The 23,236-nt window shown below is 39.8% G+C and overlaps 1 protein-coding gene across 2 annotated transcripts in view; it reads right to left on the bottom strand.

Moving 5' to 3' along the window:
* Positions 1-397: 397 nt before the first annotated feature.
* The window catches only part of LOC137958915 (protein FIP1-like), an 80,606-nt gene continuing 57,767 nt past the window's right edge, over positions 398-23,236 (bottom strand). For both annotated transcript variants that reach the window (XM_068806123.1, XM_068806124.1), the window contains exons 9-14: positions 13,392-13,476; positions 3,284-3,346; positions 1,616-1,675; positions 1,180-1,272; positions 776-838; positions 398-647 (exon numbers count right to left, since the gene is read on the bottom strand). In XM_068806123.1, the coding sequence (XP_068662224.1) occupies positions 540-647; positions 776-838; positions 1,180-1,272; positions 1,616-1,675; positions 3,284-3,346; positions 13,392-13,476 (472 nt within the window). In that variant the 3' untranslated portion in view covers positions 398-539. The remainder of the gene's footprint in view (positions 648-775; positions 839-1,179; positions 1,273-1,615; positions 1,676-3,283; positions 3,347-13,391; positions 13,477-23,236) is intronic.

The following is a 23,236-nucleotide window of genomic DNA, read 5'->3' as shown; positions in this document are numbered from 1 at the left end:
GGCTCGACGGTGATAAGGATCGGCGACGACAGATAAGGCAAGGAAGAAATCGCAGGAAAAAATCAAAGAAGAAGAAATCGAACAGGAAAAAATCGAAGAGAAGAAATCGAAAAATGAGAGTAAGATATCAAAGAGGAATAATGAAAAATAAGAAGGCAAAATCAATCTTCCCCTCCAAATCCCCATTTTCGTTCCCTGATTCCCGAGAAGTTGAGAACTAAAGACAGTAGAATTCTTCCCGCTTCCACACTCAGGCCCTCATTAAGTTAACGAATCGGCTCGCGAGCTTTCAAACCGAACCATGGTTTGGTTGAACTCGTCTCGTTAACTTAAACAAGCTTAATCTGGATCTCAAACTAGGTTCAAGATGCAGATAAACCGAATCGAACCGAGCCGGTTGTCTAGTTTATCTAGATCTTGAATGCGATCTTTACAAAGCAATGGACTACCATCACCACAATTACACTATGCTGCTATAATCAATTTACATAAACTCTGATCATGTACAAGTGTAAGTGTAGCTAATATGAATCAGACTTTTAACTCTCATGCTTATCAGTGGATTGCATAGGTTGATTTCTCACTCTTGATATCTTCTTCTGCAACTCCATTTTTGACATTCTCTCCGCTTCCAAGGCTCGTTCAAGCTTGATGAAAGGTTTATCAAATAGCACATTAGCAAAGGGCAAGTGTAATATGCAAGAAAAAGTCGGGAGAACTTTTGAAAAGCAGTAAACGTTTAGCGACAGCAGTAAGAAAAGATAAAATCTGGTACCTTTGCTGCTCGAGCACTCCATTCACCTAATATAGCTCTTAATCTTTCATTTTCTTCAACATACTGTGAACATATGTTCTCCAAGTCAAGGGATGAAGATTCAAATCTAAAAGCCATTCCTATAATACTCATGATACAATCTTATGCTAATGGAGTTCTTAATGGGGTCCAAAGCAAGAACCCCAGCGACATCAGTCCAATCAAGTAAAAGAAACTTTAAATACTAGATATATTAAGACCAGATGTAGAACTAGGCACCATTTTTTAGGTATGTGATACACTGGACAGCATGGATGAGAGAAACCAGCTACCTCAGAAAAAGTGGACTGTTGTCAAAATTTTCAACACCATAGAATCCTCCGGTGAAGAAAGAAGAATTTGGAGTAAGAGAATGCAGGTTCTACCTTATTATTTGTTGTGTGAATGTGCTGGATTTCAGTGTCTCGTTCGGCAATCAAATCACGAGCAAGGTGCAACTCTGACTGCATTTGATTCATCTGCAGTTCACTACAGATTGTTAATCAATATTACTTTGAGCAGCCTTAGTATCAAGCGCGGAATAGCATGAGAAGAGGCCTGCAGCTCTTTGTGCAGGCTTATTAAGCTTTGTAGGAAGAAAGCATCCAAGATAATAATGTAAATTGGTCAGAATATGAAAAAGACAAATGCAACACCAACTACGTTTCTTCCTTTTTAAGTTTGTTGGAATTGAGAACCGATGAGTATGCAAATGAAAGGCAGAACAGTGAAGAAAATGAAAGTCACTCTTGGCATGTTCTTTTTCTTTGGCTTGATGTAATATTTGCAAAATAATTTGCATTTAGTATGAAAAACAGTTACCTCAGCAGATAATGCTCGAACTTCTTGATCACGAGATGCTAGGAGGTGGGCCAAATCAACCTGCAAACAGATGCAAAATTAAGCATTTGACTTATACATCCCTTCTGAGAACATTTTGATTGGAATACCAAGATTATAAAATTAAGTTTAACCAAGATATGAAAGTTAAAATACATCTCTTGGATGGTGTTTAGACTGTTGAAAAACATATATGAAAGTCTACATGACTCTCACAGAAAGAAATCTTACAGAGGAAGAATTAAAATATTGGAGTCTATCAGGAATCTCATGGGGAGAAGTCTCACAGAAGAAGTGACAGTTCAGAAGTATTTCAATTTTATTAGTTCTCTGAATAAGTTGTCCACCTTAATTGTAATTAGGAGTTCTATTTCTGCTGTAACTAGGACATGTAATTTAATTTAACTCTGATTTCATGTATTCTCTCAATCAAATAGAGACCCAATGTACTCAACTAACACATAATCAATTAATTATTTTCCTCCAGCATAGACGATAAACCAAAAATTCTAAAACGAATAGAATATGGAATGCAAATTCCTTAAAACTTATTTTATACTATGGTTACCAACCTGACACCCACACCCCAGTTTGGGCCTCAAGAAATCCTAATAGCACACTATGCTTTTTGCGTTGATATCACTACAACTTAATTTATAATGGCTTTCACTTTTAACTGTGTAACCCTCTGTATTCTTTTGTGAAGGCTCCTAGTTTGGCACTATGTAGGTCTTGAAAATATACTATTGAGAATATACCATTGACAACATGCACACAAACCATTGAACAAAAATGGACTGGCTCAATTCCCCACTAGATGACTTGCAGAAAGTTTGGAACTCTCTTCTCAATGAATATGAACCAACGAGCCAAAGGTTTATGCCCACCATGGGAAGCAGGTAGCAATTGCCGCTCTGTCAGACCATAATGAAAGCACAAAAACTTTCCATACCCAAAGCACTGGGGGACTACTCTCACAAGCAGTACCTCTCACTCTTAGGCATCTAGCATAAGATGATGAAGCCAAAGTATGACTGCATGATAGCAGGGCTTTTTCCCTCCAAAACTACCATAACTTATACCTTCAACATTGAAAAGATGTCAATCTTAGTTACATCAGGCACCTGCAAGACATGAACTCACAACTTCACACCAAGTGAAACGGAATGCGGCCAATAAGAATGTCCTTTATCACCCAACTTCCACCTGAAAATCTTTTTCAACAAAATGCCTCAAACTTATGACGTAAAAGGTAGGAGGATTTAGTACAGACGAGGAAATACTGGTTTGGCTAAATAGACTGTTCTGGAGAAGTTCTAAGCTGATGAATAATCAAGCAAATAAAACAGTAACAATAAAGCCTTGACCTGATTATAAGTAAACAAAAACATCACAACCTTCACCCAGATGTAAATTGCAACGGAATAACACTTACAAGCCATATTATAGTTGTGTCTAAAAAGCCTAAAAAAAAGGTTACATTTCTTCAAGACAATTCTGATTCTCATGCATTTCCATGTCTACAATTACTGTACTGAAGAAGCACAAACATGGGAGATTTAAAATGCCAAGAGAGATAATTAAAAGACAGTTTCACTGATTAAGGTTGAATGACCTTAGTTATAGTAAAGATGCTCTCCAATTATTTACCTGAGGTGTGCTTCCATCATCGGTGCGCTCATATTTGCTCAAGCATTCCTGTAAGCGAAGAATCTGTAATAAAGAAATGTAGTATGTTTTGTCAATGAATACTTTGAATTAGAAGTTGGTCACTGTTAGAATGTCGATTCGTCAGGAAGTGAAATTCAGAAACAACATGAATGTCATATGTTGAAATATAAGACTTTCCTCATACTGGCATTTTATGTAAATGTGTATAGCACGGTTTTAATTTTTCACTTAGGTATCACTTTTTATTATGTTTTACAGTGGCAGGGGTATTTTTATCCCTTAACTTAAAGTGAATTATGTTGTTTTTTTTTTTCTGAAAATGAGAAAATTTAATTAAAGAAGAGTTATACTAGAAAGGAGAGAAATCCTCAACAGAGTTCCCACAAAGATACAATTTCTGGATACACCAGACTTTGCAAGACTATCAGCCAAAGAAATGGCTGACCATAGAATATGGTGCCAAGAAACTTGAAAGTAAGCCAAGAAACAACAAACAAGTCACCTTCCATAAATAAAGCTGTAAAATGTAGAACCAATAATCTGACACCTTGAAGAAGAGCAGAAATTTCTTTGCTTTTTATTTGAGGGCATTTCTGTCTTTTCTTCTTTATAAGTGTTGATTTTCAGGACCCCATGGATTTATCTCATGGAGAAAAAGAGAGAGAGAGACCCATTGGGAGAAAACAGGAGGAAAAAGAGGTTATAGACTTGTTTTCCTAACCTCCCCCTAAGCTCAATTTATAGATTAATTAAACTTCAATATTACAATTATGCCCCTGGAACTTACCTAATTACATCAATGTCATCTCTATGAGATGACTCTTTATTTACCATTCTACCATCATTGTATGGGCCTTGGGCCTTCTCCTTAGTCTATGGGCCTTGAACCCATCTTCCACACCTCTTGGATGTGTGAGCTTAGGCCCATCTTCCAACACTCCTCAAACTGGGAGTGAGAAAACATCATGAACTCCCAGCTTGCTGCAAATAGTGTATAGGATCTTCTCGTATAAAATGGCAGTCCTCCATATCTTCCAACACTCCCCCTCACGTTGGTGGTCTCTTCCATGAGGCTCAACAGGCATAAAATAAGTGAGAGTAAAATCACTCCAAGCTGCATCGCTCCATACTCCAGTCATAACTCATGTTGGATGTAGGGCACACTCCTATCTTTTGTAGGTATTGGGTCTATACGCAGTGCTCAAAAGTGTAATAAAACTCCATCACCATGACCCTCTACAAGACACCGACTCTCAAATGGTAGGAGTAATAAATACCAATTAAGGGAGGTAACAAAAGATAATATTTTAGGGCCACCTTGGTTTTCTTCATCATCAGAATAGCCAATGCTAATAAAAATCAGCAATTGAGAAATCCTTCAATAATAATGTCTCATAAAAAAGACAAAATAGCAGCAGCTAAAATGGTCAATAATGCGAGTCTGTGCACCAAATAATATGCTGACCAAGGAATTGCTAATACTCCAAAATAATAATACAGCCGAAAAAAGAACCTAGTCACGCCGAGTCAAATAGTAGACCAATATAGACAAGTTATGGAAGAAATATGTATAGAACTCGGGACCCGAACCCGTATAACCGAGGCAAGAAGCAAGTGATTCGGGCCGAGTTGACGCGGACCGAGTTGAGTTGGTCGAGTTGGCTTGAGTTAACTCGACAGATTGGTGCGGCTCGGTCCGAGTCTCTTGGCTCACTGGGTCATTGGTGCGGGTCGCTCGGCAAGGTCCGACTCGGCCGAACCAGCGTTGATCAAATATTTCCTAACTTAGGAATATTAAATCAGCAACAGTGTTGTCGTCTTCAGTGCAATCACAGGATCTTCGTTCTCCCGCGGCAACCAAGTAGAGAGATTTTCTCGGAGTCTCGGGCTGGATGACAGTGGAGATGGCAAGTTCCAGTGAAGACAGCAATGCAAGGCCCAAAAGAGTTTCCGAATAAATAATATTAGCTCCCGAGATGGCAATCAAGCTGGCGGGATCAATCAGCCAGCGTCTTGGCAAGATGTCGTCATCTTCAGCCTCCAAAAATGGAAACAAAGCCGGACCAATTTTCCAGATTGACGCAGTTCGTCCAGAAATGGCAACACAGCAACATAGAAGACTATAAATCAGCAGTGTCGACAATAATACCATGGAGAGATAAGGAAAGACAGCAGATCTTTTCCGAGCTGATTTCAAGCTTTGGATGGAAACGACGATGAACCAAAAACTTTTGTCAGTGAAGGAGCAGCGATTGAAGCTGCCGAGAAATTAGCAACTTCTGGGATGGAATAACAGAGACAGCTAGCATGAATCCAAGAGGATAATTATGATATCTTGTGAAGAAAAAATGCCAACAGTGAGTATGCCTCGAATCACAACAGATCACCAGTCAGAATCTGCGCTGCTGGTAATTCCTTTCGAAAATCTGAAGGGTGGGCATTCGGACAGGAGGTTCGGAAGAAGATTGCCGGGCTCTGATTGACAAAGCTTGATGAGTAATTTTCTGCAGCAGTGCTATTTCGATCTTCAGAATGATCGTGATACTACAGCTGCGCCTTAGATGATAAGGATTACTACTGCTTCCCCTGCTTTTCTATGCTTACGAGCCTTCTGGGTGTGTTCTTACTCTGGTAATAGAGTTCAGCATCCCCATGGAGCAACGTCTTGGCAATGCAGATGAATAATTGCGACCCGTTAGTGTTTCACCCAGCGTTGGCCAGGGAGAGGAAAGCCACGACTTCTTGGCAGTGTTGAAAACGGCTCCGATTCGTGCATTTCCAAGTCAATGCCAAGACCCAATGGTTGGTGTCAGCTTATCGATGATAACCCACTACAGAGGAGTTGTACAAAATATATAATGATCAAAAGGTCAAAAAAAGCATTGTGCAACGCTGGGCAGCAGGAAAAATGAGCAACCAAAAAAAAAAAAAAAAAACTAAGCTCCAAAAATCATGGGTAAAAAAAGAAAAATAAATCTTGAAAAACCATAATTGGAATCTTGAAAATCAATGCTCTGACACCATGTTGATTTTTAGGAATCCATAGATTTATCTCATGGAGAAAAAGAGAGACCTATTGGGAGAAAACAGGAGGAAAAAGAGGTTAACGACTTGTTTTCGTAACCCTCCCCCTAAGTTCAATTTATAGATTAATCAAACTTCAATATTACAATTATGCCCTTGGAACTTAACCCAATTACATCAATGCCATCATTGTATGGGCCTGTGGGCCTTTTCCTTGGTATGGGCCTTGAGCCCATCTTCCACACCTCTTAGATGTGTGGGCCTTCCTTGGTCTTGTGGGCTTGGGCCCATCTTCCAACACACTGGATATGTGGGCCTTCCTTGGTCTTGTGGGCTTAGGCCCATCTTCCAACAATAAGTTGTAGGGAAGTTTTATATAATCTTGTCGATTAATAAAGTGAGGATTGTCTTCTCCTCTTTCTGGAATTGCCGTTCTTCTTTATTCTTGCAATATGTCAATTTCACCTACTATCAGAACATATTCTGATCAAATCGGGAGTTGTTTAACCCTCTCTTCTTATTTCTTTCTCTTGTCTTCTTCTTCATCTGTGGTAGGAAAAAGAGACGTTTTTATTCTGCGGCACGCCTTACAGAAATTCTGTTTCTTTTGCCCTTCAAGTGATGGTTTAAGTGCCTGCCTCCCCTTCGGTGATATGGCTAATTAATTGTCTGCTTCCCCTTTTTGGGTGATATCTAGGCCACACAAGAGGGGGAGGGGTTTCCAAACATCATTTGGGTTATGTCATTCACTTTGCTCCTTTATTGTGACTTTACCAAGGATCAACTTCGTGCTCTTTTTTGGGTTTTAGAAAATTTCAACAGTTATTTTTAAGTTCTTTAGAGGTGGAGGGTATCTCAATCATGATTATTATTTGGTTCTGCTCTGATGGACTTCTACCTTGTGTTTATTGCATTTCTTTAATGAGATTTGTGAAACGCTAGTCATTATCAGACCTCTTGGCTACATAGTCCAAGGAGTGCCAATTCTATGGTGAACCAGCTAGCTCGTTTTTGGTTTTCTTAGTCAGATTTGGTTGTGGGAGACTCATTTCCTCTAATCGATCCCACTTGATGTATTTTGTTTTTTCGTTTCTTCTTTTCTGTAGCTAGCTTGGCTAGCCTCCTTAGTATATTCTTTTGTTCCTTCATTCTCACTGTTTTCGAAAAAAAAAAAAGAGGGATTCTTATCATTCTTATCACCTCAAGCTTTCATATTAGATATACAAGTCATATAGACCTAAGATCCTCTAAGAATCCCAGAACCTCACTTCTAAAGGTTCCACATTAAGTTGTTTAACATTCAGTTGTGTAGGCTTTTGCCCTTGAGCAAAAGGGAAAGAAAGATGATAAGATAAAACTAAAAGAAAGGGGAAACAGAGAAGTAGCCATCATAGTGAGAGGAGAGATTGTAGATGAGAAGTAGCCAATCCCCCCTCTTGAATTGAACCTTGTCATCAAGGTTCGACTCTATTATGGTCTTCCTATGCTTCCAGATGTAGACCTTCCAAGTTCTGCTTAGCAACATGTCTTAATCTTTCCAGCCTCCATTGTATTCATGAATTGTCTTCCTCATATTGTTCAATATCTTCTTCTTCTTGTGATACCTCTTGAGGCTCTCGTACTATTGTGCCCCTTGTTATTCTTGGTCTTCCATTTCTGGTGTTTAATCTTCCTTGAATCGCTTTTATCTCTATTTCTCATTAATTTAGATTGCATCAGAGCAATAAGGCTCTAGTTTCAAGCCAGTGAAGCCCTCCTCCCTCCTTTATATCCAGCATCTTCTCACAGAAAAATATTTCAAGTTTTTATATTGACTGAGAATCAAGTTTAGATTTTTTGTGTTCTTTTTCTGCCATAACCCCATGATTGATTGTTCTAACTGCCTATTGAGCAACTCTCTGTCTAATTAGTGCCCCAAGAGGATCTTTTTATTTGGGATTGTCCCATCTACAGTGTGCGTAGACTTGATACTATGCCTGGTGCCTATGTTACCTCTAGGAAGGTTGTGCTATGGAGTAGCCGAACATAAAAATCACCATTTGTTAGAAGTTGCATGTGCAGTACTCATTCATATGCACGTTCCCAAGTCATATTTGGGTGGATCCAATGCTTAGATATGCATTCTTATCAACGGGATGCATTCTTCAATACTTCACCTCGCATTTTTTGGTGAGTTTGTTTTGCTCATGTGTTTTGCACTTCTACAAATAAACTATCCCCGAGTGTAATTAAGTGTAATTTTTTGGGGTACTCTTCGATACAAAATACAAATGTTTTTACCCATCCACTAGAAAAACGTTTGTATCTGCTAATATGACATTTTTTTGAAGATGTTCCTTTCTTCTCTACCTCTGATATAGTGTTTACCCCATATCCAGGTATAGTTGCTCCTGCTCTTATGGAAGATGTTCCTAGTTGACCACAATCTATTACAGCAAAAAAAGACCTTCCAGGTATCTCAACGATGGCAAACCACTCAACAACGAGCTATGGTTCTCTCTCTCCCACTATTGGTTCTAGAATCCTCTTCGCCAATAGATCTTAAGGTAACTGATTTATATCTTCCTATTGCTATTCGTAAGGGTGTACATTTAGCCACTTGACATCCATTGTCATATTATGTATCCTTTCATTCATTATCTACCTAGTGGAAGCATGTTATGGATATTGAGATGGAGGCGTTGAGTGATAGAGGTACATGAAGTTTATGTGATGTCCCTTCAGGTGCTATAGTTGTGGGCCATCGTTGAGTGTGCACTATTAAATATAGACCCAATGGTTCTATTAAAAGATACAAAGCTCAATTAGTTGCTAAGGGGTATACTCAAGCATACGGTATTGATGTTTTTGAAATATTCTCACCTGTTGCCATTGACCTCTGTCCGTATTCTTGTTTCGGTTGAAGCTAACCAGGGTTGGTCCCTATTTCAATTAGACATTAAAAATGTCTTCTTATATGGTGATTTAGAAGAAGAGGTATATATGGAACAACCTCTTGAATATGTTGCCCAGGGGAAGACTGGAAACGTGTGCAAGCTAAACAAGGCAATATATGGTCTTAAACAGAGTTCTAGGGCATGGTTTGAGAAATTCAGCTAAGTAGTCATTTCTATTGGGTTCTCGGGGCCTTTGTGATCACTCTCTTTTTGTTATAAAGCAATCATCTGAAATTCTAGTACTACTAGTGTATGTTGATGATCGTGTTTTATTAGGGAGTGATATCAAAGGTATTGAGGATGTAAAGAAACACCTTGTTAAATATTTCCAGACCAAATATTTGAGTTCCTTAAAATACTTCTTTGGAATAAAAGTTGCTAGAAGTTAGGCAGGAATTAACACAGAGGAAGTATGTTAGTGATATGCCACAGGAGTTTGTTAGATGCAAAACCTGTAGAAATGCTCGTGGGTTGGCAATGATCTTCATGGTGATAGCAGTGATGAACTCATGGATAAAACAATTGTTAGAAAATACATCCAAGGGTATTTTGGTCATTTTACCACCTTCGTGGTTAATTTTCTTTATGTAATTTTATTCTGCATATTAAATTATGTTAATGGTTAAATTTTCATGTACATAGAAAGTGTTTAGGGTTTAGGGTAGTTAGGGAGATATAAGGAGATTAAGGTTTATTAGGTGAATAGGGGCATTTTTGTAATTTTTAACTCCCAAACAGTTATTTAATAAATCTAGGAATTTGTGCACGATTCCCAATAAAGCCTTTTCAGGCTCTTCAAAGAAAACTTTTTCTCCTTCCTGTTTTCCTCTCAATTTTCTCCTCTTCCTTCACCCAAATCTTGATTTTTACTAGGCATCGGAGTAGTAGATTGTTGATGGGAGCATTCTACTGCAGATTCTTGTCAATTTTGAAGAGGGTGACCTGCTAGAAGGAGAAAATCTATAGGTTTTTATGCTGGTTAATCAAAGTTAAGCATTTTTCCCTCTTAGGGTTACTTGTGTTTATGAATCATTGAAGAATTCTCTATGCTTTAATTGCCCTAATTGGGGTGCTTGGTTTCTTGAGATTTGCATCACCCAACCCAGTGTTGGGTGTCTACGTCATCATCCAATTGATGATGTCAGCCCTAATTATTGTACTTTCTGCATGATATTGGTTGTAATTGCTTTGAATTGCTGGTTATTAACTTATTGAGGTTGTACACATATCCTATTTCTATACCCTAACCCTAATTTTGAGTGGCACCCACCTTGGTGATCAATCTGGAATTATTTGGAAGCTTAAATTGGTGATTTTGTGATTATATATCAGTATTATGGCTGAGACAGAAGAAATTTACACTCTGGTTAGAGAAAATTCTGGATTTTATGGAAATGATACCATCATGATCAATTCTAAGAAATTGACAGGGCCTAATTATCTTAATTGGGCTAAGTCTATCAGGATGTATCTGAAGGGTACAAAATTCAGCCAGATTGTGGTATCTATGGAGTCATTGTGATCACTCCTTATTTGTGATGAAGAGGTCATCTGCAATTGTGGTGTTTTTGGTTTTTGTAGATGATATTATATTATCTAGGAGTGATAATTCTGGTACAGAGAATACCAAGTCTCATTTGTCTACACATTTTCAAACTAAAGATTTGGGACCATTATAATAGATATGCATTAAGAATATGGTTCATTGGGAGCTAAGTCAACTGATACTTCGATGGAAATGGGACATGATCTCCATGATGATCAAAGTGCTGAATTAATGACAAAACACAATATCGGAGGTTAGGGGGAAAATTACTTTATGCAATAGATACTAAACCTGATATTTTTTTTTGCAGTAAGTATAGTCAGCCAGTTTATGGAACATCCTCAGAAAATACACTTAGAAGTTGCACAAAATTTTTTGAGATATTTGAAAAGGGCACCAGGAAAAAGTCTTTTCTTTAGACCTAACAATCATATGAAGATAGAGGTTTTCTCAAATGCAGATTATGCAGGGTCCAAACTGGACAGGAAGTCGACCTTTGGATATTGTGTCTTCCTAGGAGGAAATTTGATTTGTTGGAGAAGTAAAAAGCAGAATGTTGTAGCCTGGTTTGGCGTAGAAATAGAGTATAGGGAGATGGCTCACACAGTGAGGGAATTGATGTGGGTCAGATCAGTTTCACGGGAGTAGGGTTTCAACCAGAATGAGTTTATGAGCATGTTTTGTGATAATCAGGCTGCAATCTTTATTGCAAGTAATCCGGTTTTCCATGAGAGAACTAAACACACAGAAGTAAATTGCCACTTCATTCGAGATATGGTAATGAAAAAGGAGGTAGCAACTCTATTTGTTCGGTCAAAAGATCAGTTGGGAGATGTCTTCACCAAGGCCCTTGGCAAGCGAGAGTTTTTGTCATTCTGCAACAAGCTAGGACTCCTAGATATATATGCTCCAGTTTGAGGGGGAGTATTAGAAAATACATCTAGGGGTATTTTGGTCATTTTACCCTCCAGGGGTATTTTGGTTATTTTACCACCTTTGTGATTAATTTTCATTATGTAATATCATTCTGCATGTTAAATTATGTTAGTGCTTAAATTTCAAGTACATAGGATGTGTAGTTAGAGAGATATAAGGAGATTAAAGTTTATTAAGTGTATAAGAGCATTTTTGTAATTTGTAACTCAAAAAAATTATTTAAGAAGCCTGGAAATTCATGCACAATTCCCAAAAAAGCCTTTCCAGGCTCTTCAAAGAACTTCTCCTTTCTATTTTTCTCTCAATTTTCTCCTCTTCCTTCACCCAAATCTTGATTTTTACAACAATGTATTGAAGATTAGTTGGAAAAATAATTTATGCCACAATCACCACTCCTGTATATCCTTCTCTATAAGTGTGGTAAACCAATTCATGGATTGAGGTACATTAAAAGGCTGATCAGGCAATATTGAGGTATTTAAAAGGGTCACCTGAAAAGGGGTTGTTCTTTAACCTCACAATCATTTGAGATAGAAGTTTTTTTAAATGCAGATTAAGCTGGCTTTAAACTTGATAGAAAAATCAACTACTGGTTTTTGTGTTTGTAGGAGTAAATTTAGTGAGTTGGAAGAGCAAAAAGAAGAATGTGGTGGCCCGATCTAGTGCAAAAGCTAAGTGTAGAGCTATGGCTCATAGTCACAGTGAGTTATTTTGGGTGAGATAAGTTATTCAAGTGTTGAACCTGCAGGTTGCTAAACGTATGACTTTGTATTGTGATAATCAGGCAGCTATTTTTATTGCAGGCAACCTAATCTTTCATGAGAGGACCAAACATATAGAAGTTAACTGCAGGTTGCTAAACGTATGACTTCGTATTGTGATAATCAGGCAGCTATTTTTATTGCAGGCAACCTAATCTTTCATGAGAGAACCAAACATATAGAAGTTAACTATCACATCATTTGAGATATAGTAATGCGGATGGAAGTTGTTACCTCCTTTGTTCGATGTTGTGATCAAGTTGGTAATATGTTCAATAAAGTCTTGAGTAGACGTGAATTTAGAACATTTTGTAACAAGTTGGGGTTTCCAGACATATATGATCCAGCTTGAGGAAGAGTGTTAAATGTAGTGGAAGGAGCAGTTTAGTCATTGTACATGATTTGTATATTTCAATAGTGCTATCATATTCAGTATGTTTAGGTGTGTCTTTGGTCCAATTTTTATATTGTTTAGAAGTGTGGTAGGGAGCTCTAAGGAGTTAGTGTAACAGGGGCAAATAAGTCATTGTCTCTCAACTCACTTAAGTGAATAAGAAGAAAGGGGGTCGTGTTTTGATCTCTAATGAGAGGCACTTCTACGCTCACTTCTAGCTTCTTTTTCCTCTCTCTTCTTCTTCCTCCCTTCTATCGTTCCTCTATTTCTCATTAATTTACAAATATTATAGATCTCATACATTAATTACTTAATTACAGGTCACAAATTCCATCCATAATCAGTTAAGTTTCCAGCTAACCTAGAATATTGGATATGGGTTGAAACTAAGTAGCTTGCATGTTAAATTTCAAATAACCTAGCCTACAAAAGCAGAAAAGCACAATTTAATGCCCTTCATGGTTTTCATACAAATATACCCATTGTTTACCTCCTCACTCAAGTAATGAATGTTTTCCCGCTGATACTGAAGTAAAGCCATTTGCTGATCAGAAAGACGGCCACGATCATGATACCTGGCATGTCAAACACACTCAGTATAATTCCTTGATGTTCTTTTTACAAAAAACTGAGTTAATGTTAGAGGTCTCAGGTAACTTGTGATTAAAAATACATACATACTACACAAGTATACTTTTCTTCTCTCTCTCTCTCTCTCTCATACTCACACACACACACACACACACACACACACACACATATATATATATATATATATATATATATATATATATAAATACATAGAGAGATAGAGAACATGGTTTTATGAATCTCCGAGTCGACTTGGTTTTTACTCGGTTGGGTCGATTCCAAGGGTTACAACCGCACCATGTACTTTACCACCCTACATTTAAAAGAATTAGGCGGGTCATGGTCCAAATCTGTTGGTTCTTGGTTCTCAATCCAAGTCTCAAACAAACACTGCCTAAGTCTACTCTCAGTACCAATGACTTTTTTAGATGTTGTTGAAGACATTATTTAATGCATTTAATGTATTATTTAATATATTTTACAGATCATTTAATGCATCTACAAAGAATTATTTGTTATGCATTCTTTAATGTATTAACACATCTTTTTATTTATTATATAATATTGTGAATGTTGAAATATGTATTGTACAATTTGCTATTTAATAATATGTGTGAATACTTGAGGTGTAATAAAGTTGTTATTAATGTTAGCAAGAATAGATCAGCCAACTCTTTGGTTGATAAATTGGCAAAATTCGGAACTTCCCAGCAATCTCTCGTTGTATGGGAAGGGTTCCCTCCTTTGTAATTTGCTCTTTTGAGATTTTGTCTTAATAAAAATCAGCATCATTTAAAAAAAAAAAATGTTAGCAAGAATGAGTGAGTGTGACCAGGAGGGAGAGATCAAGAGGAAGTGAGAGAAGGAAATGAAGAGTTGGAGCAGATGAGGAACGAAGATAGCATAATGCTGCCTACTTCGATGAACGATGAAACATAAATGAAGTAGCTGATCAGCAGCAGTTGGAGAAGAGCGAGGACACTCGTCTGGAAACGGAACAGAACCAAGAGAAGGGCTAGGCCATTGTCTCTCAATGGAGAAGGAAGTAATTCACCACAGTCAAGTATACCGCAATATCAAGGTTATTTCACTATGACGGAGTATGGTTGCAAATTGACAGGTTGCAAATTGATACATCCGGGCATAATCAACTACAGGGGAAAAGAAATCTTTCATACTAATCCCTCCGCAGCCCAGTAACCTTCTCACTCAGTAGATGAAATCAGTGCTTTTGGTGACAATAACCATGTCTGCAGCAAGGAACAGTAGAAAGAACACTCGCTCTTAATCTTCTCCATTTTCTCTATCACCAAAAAGAGTGCAAGATAGTGCACATAAGTGATTCCAAGAGTCTGGCTCAGCTATATATTCCTAAGTCCTTGGATGGCTTTAGTTGGCCACTTTTTCTGCAGGTGCTTCAATCCATCCCTACCAGAAAACCATCCGAAGCCACCAAGTTGTCAGCAACAGGGCACAGTGCCTAATCTGACACCAGGGTCTCTAGTACAGCCTCATCCTGTAGTTAATACTGTTGTTGTTGGCTCTCAAAGACTGAATGCAGAAATCCAAACTTGGCAATCACACTCTCCGCCTGATATCCCCACCCCTACTGATTACACTCTACCCCTAGTTTCAAATCTCTTAGGCAAAGGAAGACTTGGATGGGCCTCTTGTCTGGTGTGACAACGTACTAGAATTTTAGGAGATGAGTAAAGCTCAGCAACTGGAACGCAACAAAATCGGGTCTATCAGCTGCACCACAAGTCTCCTTCCTAGGCTGCAGTTATTGCCTCATCTGCCTCGTCGATGAGGTCATCTGCAAATATAAAAAAGACACTGGGACATTGGATTCCCCCATCCTGTGTAAGTCCGTCTTGTTGAAGTCTCTCACTACTCCTTGTGGTCTGCATAGGAAATGGCTGAGAATCACCGATATTCGGATTGAATTCTGGCAAAAAAGGTCTTCTGTGCTTTGGCTGAAAAGGTCGAAGAAGTCATAGAACTTGACAAAGACACCTTACACCAAATGCACATGGATTTTGCTAGGATTATGATCCTCCCTTGTTCTAGCAACCTAACAAAAGCTTGTATCAACATCTTATTGAAGCTGAAACATTCGTTGTTCATCTGTAAAATAGAACCTGGGCCAAGCATGAAGTTGCGCAATCACCCTAGGAATAAGAACATAGTCCATTTCGTTGTGAGTCCACCCAATTTTACCCAATCAACCCGAATTGGTGATGACTCATGCCAATCAATGTTGGCGCACTACCTTAATAAGCTGGAGTCTCCTCAAATTCAAAATTCAAATTCCATATTGAAGAAAACTACTACTACTTTCCCACAGTGCCGGTGGCGCTGACAGTAAGCCAGCTGGGGTCCTTGGTGGGCCAGATGTCGTGCACAAAGGCAGGGGTGAGGGAGGTGACTTTATTTTCTTGAAGAACTGCAATGTTTGTTTTGGTGAAGGAGAGGAAGCTTTTTATTGAAGCACGACACCAGGCCGAGCCAATTCCGCAAGTGTTCCATGAGACTATGATCATTGATCATTCCTCATTTTCATTTGGACTTCAGAGGGATGATTATCTCCCCGGAGGGGCCCCGAGTAAAGAACGCCCATCAGCTTTGCCAGTTCCATCATTTGATCCCAAGTTTTAGGGTCGAATTTATGTTTTTTCGACTGCAACACCTCCACAAAGCACTGGGACTGCTCACCTGGTTCCAGGAAGACAAAAAGCCCAGCACCAAGGTCCCGGGGATAGCAGGTTTGGGCACTGGGTTTGCCTTGTAGGTTCTGTCTTGGTTGTCCCCTTTTCCGGCGCTGGTAAGTGGTGGGGAGAAGGTGTTTGGAGAGGGGGGGTCCCAGTTCTGAGAAAGACTTGGCATCAGAGTGGTAGTTTTGATTCTGGGGGGGGGGGGGGGGGGGGGTGTTTGTTGGTCGGCTGGGTAGGTGGGTTTGGGGGGGAACCTGGAGCTGGGTTCAATTCAACGATTGGCCTCAGCGAGCCATTTGCCTAGAGCATCAAATCGCGAGTCGACTCGTCAGGGATGGGATGCCGAGCAGCAACGAAATTAGCCATGTCATTGAAGATGAGCTTGATCCAGAAGCGGGCATTGTTGACAACAATGCATAGGAAGTGTTGACCATCACAAATATAATGGGGATTAATGAGGAGACGGGCTTCATCGAGCCGATGCCAATGTTCGGTAGCAGGATCCATGGCAATGATGGTACCAAAGTTTGCCACGATACTTGACAAGACAGGGTATTGCCAGAGTTCCACAGGTAGGCCAAGAATGGAAATAAACCGGTTGAATAGACAGGAGGGGGCAGATGGGAGCCATTCGAAAATGCTAACAATGTCAGACGGGGGGAGAGCAAGAGCGACTGATTTGTCTAGGTGCGTGCATAAGTGAATTAACCAGCATTGAGGTTTGAGGTAGGAAATTCGAGGAGTGTACTGGAGTTAGAAGGTTAGCCATTGAATAACAACAGGCTTTTTGACATCAGGGTTGATGATGATTGAACGGTCAAGGACAGATCGTCCATTAAGAAGGAGGTTGGCAGGAAGGGGGTGTCAAACGCCTAGCCAATACAACCCAAAAGACCGGTCTGTTAAGTGCGGAAAGCCAAGTACCTAACCCATCAGTGGTGGATGGAACCACCTAGCTCTGACACCCACCGTTCCCGTCCCCTACTGCTTCACCCGAGATTCAAACACGGAACGTGGTGCCCAGCTCTGATACCATGTCAAATGCCTAGCCAATACAACCCAAAAGACCAGTCTGTTAAGTGTGGAAAGCCAAGTACCTAACCAATCAGTGGTGGACAGAACCACCTAGCTCTAACAAGGGGATGGTGTCAGTAGTTGATGTTGCTTCAGGTATAATGATGGCGCAGGTGGAGGGGGGTCATGGGGGGTGGGGTGGGAGTTTGTTTGAGGGGTAGGGGGTGTTTCTGGGGGTGATGGAGGGCAGATGAAAGTGGGGGGAAGGTCGGGAGTGGGTGAAAGGGTGGTTGCTTAATGCTCGCCGGAGACGGGGAAGGCGATAGGCTGCACAAGTTATCGTATAGAGATTTCCAGCCAAAACCAGCACTAGTTCGCTTTGGAATAAAGATTTGAGCCATGATGAGGTTGCTCCAGCCTTGGGTAATCTTGCATTCACGTTGTCCCCGAAAGGTGGCCACCGAGAAGAAGAAAACGAAACATCCGAACGACAGCTCACAAGGTCACGAAACTCCATCCTTCTTGGTGGTAACTCGCAAAAGTTGTTTATAGAACAAGGAGACAGCCACCAATGGGATACAGATGAAAGAAGCCTTGGGTCCGCAGGTGGTGGTGATGCAAACAACAGGTTTAGAGCTGCGATAGATCTTCTCGACAGTTGTTGTGTAGCTTCCGTAGGAGAAACGGAAAGGTTGTTGAGGTCGTCTTCGTCCAGAAACGACAGTCCAATCGCCATTGGGATCAGTGGTCTTGTTGGTCCGTTGGGCGTCACCAGAGGATTCCGTCTGTCTCGATCGCAAATGTCTCGCCGGGTTGCTGCGGGCAAAGTTCTGGTGCTGGTGCTGTTTGCATCGATCAGAATCAGGGCGTCGGCAGCCGGCAGTCGGTCGGGATGTTGCCTGCTTGAGCCATGGGGGCGATATCCGGCGGGAGCACCCCGACTCCCTCGGGCATGCACACGATTCGTGCAAGCACCATTCGACTTCAGCAGCACTTATAAAGTTGTTAGAGTACATTACATTATTTGATTGTACTAAATAGTAAAGAGTTCTGTTGTAATAAAGAAACTTGTGAACAAGTAGAGTTTGATGTACGGTGGCATATATACATACACAGAGAGAGTACAGAGATTATATTTTTCATGGTTACACAATTCAGTAAGAAGACATTTGTTAAGGTCCCTGGCCATGGATCGAGTCACTCGGCGATCTCCTATTGGTTCTAGGTTGGAATTCGTCCTTGAGTGAGGTTTGGGATTTTTAGAACGCACTATGGTTGAGAAGACTCAAGCTTTCGAAGGAAGCTTGCACCTTGGACCTCCTTGGAAGAGAGAGTATCCGATCTCTGATTTAAGACTAATGATCAAGCTTAATTCCATTCAAGCATTCGTCCCCCTTATAAGAGAGGACTAGGGTTCGAGTACAAAGCAAAGGCCAATAACAAGGCCTATGAAAAGAAAGGAAATTACATCTAAACCAACAAAGTGCTTAAACCAGAAAATTACATGATTTACCCACGGTGTCTACTAATCACTCGACCTGCTATGGAGTCCATAACAACATTTCACTTTGAAAGCAGCACTAACTATGGTTCTAGAGTACACTACATTATTTGACGATAGTAACATGGTAAGAGTTCAGTGGGAAGGAAGGGTAAAGCGATTATATTTTTCATGCTTTCCTAATTCAATAAGAAGCATTTCACTTTGAAAGCAACACTGAAATATGGAAACATGAGAACAAACAGAGTCTGATGCATGGTGGAAAAAGAAGTGGCTCTGCTCCCTCGATTGGTTGTTCAGTCCTGCGATCCTTCCTCCACACGTTTTCCTTTCTTCGGAGAATTTTTCCTCCATATGAATCCTTGTTGTTGAATTTAGGACCCCTTTTCCATAATCACGAGCAAAAGAAAGAAGAAAGAAAAAGAGAGAAAAGGGGAGAAGAGCTCTTGGGTAGAGCAGAAAAAATTAAAGGGGAAAGGATGAGTTGCGCCAAGCAAGGAGAGGGAGAGAGAGAACCAAACTCGGGATTGAATGTGTTGCTTGTTTAATTTCGAATTACAACCTCTCTATTTATAGGAGAGGAGGAGGTAGAGTCCTCATACAAGTTGTCATTCAATCCTAATTACATTCTAACTCTTCAATATAAATAAGTCTATTCAAACTAGAACTCCTAGAAGACTAATTGGAGCAGAACTAGGAGTTCTTTATTATCCACGTGAATATAAGGGATAAGCCAGCTTGTGGCCTTATCCTAGTGGGCCCCTCATGATTCTCCAGTACACCTTGATAATTGTGCCAGCTCGTGAGATCTTGTGGGCCCCACTTGATCTTCAAGTCTTATAAATCAACTCAGCTTGTGCTTCTTGATTCCTTTACTCGAGCTTGCTTTGGGAGAGGACTCTTCTTGGTTGCCCAAGTCCTTTAGGATTCTTCTTGATGACCTACGTCCTCATGGTGGGTCCCACCAGCTCAAGCACCATGGCGGGCCGCACATTGTAACACTCCCCCTCAAGTTGGGGGTGAGAAGACTTCATAAACACCCAGCTTGCTGCATATGGTAGACATGATCTTGTGAGTAACTGGTTTGGTGAGGATGTCTACAACTTGATTTTGTGAGGAGATGTGCTTCAGGGATAAGAGACCAGCTTGGAATTTTTCTCGTATAAAGTGGCAATCAACTTCAATGTGCTTTGTCCTCTCATGGAAGACTGGATTCGATGCAATATGTATTGCTGCTTGGTTGTCACAATATAGATCCATTGGAGCTTCTTTATAAAATCCCAATTCAGTGAGAAGGGACCTTATCCATAAAAGTTCACTTATAGTGTGTGCCATGGCTCTGTATTCTGCTTCTGCACTGGACTGTGCTACCACATTCTTTTTTTGCTTTTCCATGTAACCAAATTTCCTCCGACCATCGTGCAAAACCCAGAAGTAGATTTTCTATCATCTAGGGATCCAGCCTAGTCTGCATCCACGAATCCCTCAATGTTGAAGTGTCCATGTTTCTTATAGAGGAGCCCCCTTCCAGGAACCCCTTTCAGATAACGTAGTATCCTCTCAAGTGCTTGCTAATGACTAAGTTGTGGCTTGTGCATGTACTGACTTACCACACTTACTGCATATGAAATATCTGGCCTCATTACACATAGGTAAATAAGACGCCCTACTAACCTTTGATATTTGCCAATATCCACGTCTTCTCCAGTGCCTCCACATAACTTTGTATTTGCATCCATAGGAGTGTCTACCGGTTTGCATCCCAACATACATGTTTCTTCTAGTAGATCAAGGGCATATTTTCTTTGGGATAGAATAATCCCATGTCTGGATTGTAAGACCTCAATACCCAAAAAGTATTTCAGTAATCCAAGATCCTTTGTCTTGAATTCAGCACATATTTTTTCTTTTATTTTTTTGAATGCCCTCTGAGTCACTTCCAGTTAAAATGATATCATCAACATAAACAGCTAGAATCACCTTACCTCTTGCTGTGTTCTCAATAAATACTGAGTGGTTTGCAGAGCATCTGTAAAAACCTGCCCGTATGATGGCTTGACTAAATTTTTCAAACCATGCCCGTGGGGATTGCTTTAGCCCATATAGAGATTTTTTAAGGCGACATACGGACTCCCCTTCAACCACATATCCAGGTGGTTGTTGCATATAAATTTCTTCTTTTATATTGCCATTGAGAAAAGTGTTTTTGACATCCAGTTGATATATTGGCCATGATGAATTAGCTGCCAAGGATAATAATATACGTACCGAGGTCATTTTTGCAATTGGAGAGAATGTCTCATACCTGAAGCAATAGTGGCAGAGGGGCTAAGAGAAGACCCTAGCATGGCCTTTATCTTCTAAAATAATTCATACTCTTCATCAGTAATACTTTTTTGTGCAGCTGGGGGATTGTTTTCTTGTGCATTACTTATGAGGGCTTGATTAGCCCTTGTCGATTCTGACTTGTCATTCGCTTTGTAGCATATTTCTTTATTGTGGCCATATCTACCACAGTAAGTGCATGGCCTATAACGGCACTGGTCTATAGTGTGGCCCCGAAATTTACAATGAGTACATTTAATATCATCCATTCGGCCAGCACTATAACCTCTTCTTTTTCTCATATTTTCATCAGCCATGATAGGCTCTTCTTTTTCAAAAAAAAAAAATTTCAAATAATTTCACCAAGTAGCACTTCTTCAATCAACTCGGTATATGTAAATATAGCATCAATGCTAATTATATTTTTTTTCCAGAAAACCACTCATAAGAGGCTCAATAGCAATCTTCAATATCAGGGACATCTTATCCCACGAAAAAATTTCTGTGGTGACGCAAAACAATTGGCATAAATTCGGATTTTTCAATACAATAGAATACCAGCATGACCTTTGATTCTTCCAATTCGAATATATCTTTCAATATAGATCAGATTGATATGAATTTTTTTCCTTCTGAAAGTAGACTTAAATAAATTTCATCCAAGTATAACATCTCTTCATAAAATATAATTATTAGAAGATAAATAATCTGATAGATTTCAGTCTCTGTCATCTGGCCGAACTAAGTTCTGTTTCTCCTGTTTTTTTCCAGAACGATCATAAACTCTTCCAAGATTAATATCTCCTTATAAAAAAATCATACCGAGAATTGGTTGAATAGGTCTGAAAATAGACTTACAGATTTTTCTTTTTATATATATTTCTTCATATAAAGTCTAGTTCTTGATAGCAAAAAATACCTCGGAATCTGAAGATTGCTGCTGCTGCTAGAACCATTTTGCAATCTGACCTTCGTTCATTCAAATATCGATATCTCTCTGTAGATAACTCCGATTGGAACAAATAATTCTTCTTTGGAAAGTAGACTCAAATATCTTTCCGCCAATATATAATTTTCAATATGAAAAACTTCGTGAGTCTTCCTTCACAAGAGCCTTCTTTTAGTGGTGTTGATCATCACTTTTCTAGAGCAATCTTTTTGTCGAGGGATCCTAAATATGGTGCTCTGATACCATGTTGAATTTAGGACCCCTTTTCCATAATCACGAGCAAAAGAAAGAAGAAAGAAAAAGAGAGAACAGGGGAGAAGAACTCTTGGGTAGAGCAGGAAAAATTAAAGGGGAAAGGATGAGTTGCGCCAAGCAAGGAGAGGGAGAGAGAGAACCAAACTCGGGATTGAATGTGTTGCTTGTTTAATTCCGAATTACAACCTCTCTATTTATAGGAGAGGAGGAGGTAGAGTCCTCATATAAGTTGTCATTCAATCCTAATTACATTCTAACTCTAACTCTTCAATATAAGTAAGTCTATTCAAACTAGAACTCCTAGAAGACTAATTGGAGCAGAACTAGGAGTTCTTTATTAACCACGTGAATATAAGGGATAAGCCAGCTTGTGGCCTTATCCTAGTGGGCCCATCATGATTCTCCAGCACACCTTGATAATTGTGCCAGCTCGTGAGATCTTGTGGGCCCCACTTGATCTTCAAGTCTTCTAAATCAACTCAGCTTGTACTTCTTGATTCCTTTACTCGAGCTTGCTTTGGCAGAGGACTCTTCTTGGTGTCCCAAGTCCTCTAGGATTCTTCTTGATGACCTACGTCCTCATGGTGGGTCCCACCAGCTCGAGCACCATGGTGGGTCCCACATTGTAACACTTGTTTGAGACAAAGACTCCCCTCTTCCTTATTTTGTACTTCCGCCATGGAGCTATCTTTCCTAAACATATATCTAATCACACACACACACGGTGAGAAACCCCTCCACGTGGCCATTGAGCCAATGGTCCCTCCCCTTTTTGCTTTGGACAAGTGTGGTATGATCATCAGGGGTTCATCGGATTATTAGATGGAGGAAGAAAACAGTTGTTACAGGTACTTCATCAATAAAAAAGACAGCTAAAATTAAAAATTAAAGCACGATCTCGTGAAACCAATGGGGGCATCAAGAAAAGAAAAGAAGACCTCTAAGCTCAAATTGAAGCTATTGATCAAGCTGAAGAGACTAGGATC

Source organism: Aristolochia californica, unplaced genomic scaffold (assembly GCF_029961685.1).
Source record: "Aristolochia californica isolate CCGP_79_NKW_82.1479 unplaced genomic scaffold, dmAriCali1.0.hap1 SCAF_3, whole genome shotgun sequence".
Lineage (NCBI taxonomy): Eukaryota > Viridiplantae > Streptophyta > Magnoliopsida > Piperales > Aristolochiaceae > Aristolochia > Aristolochia californica.
This window is presented reverse-complemented; position numbering and strand designations above follow the sequence as displayed.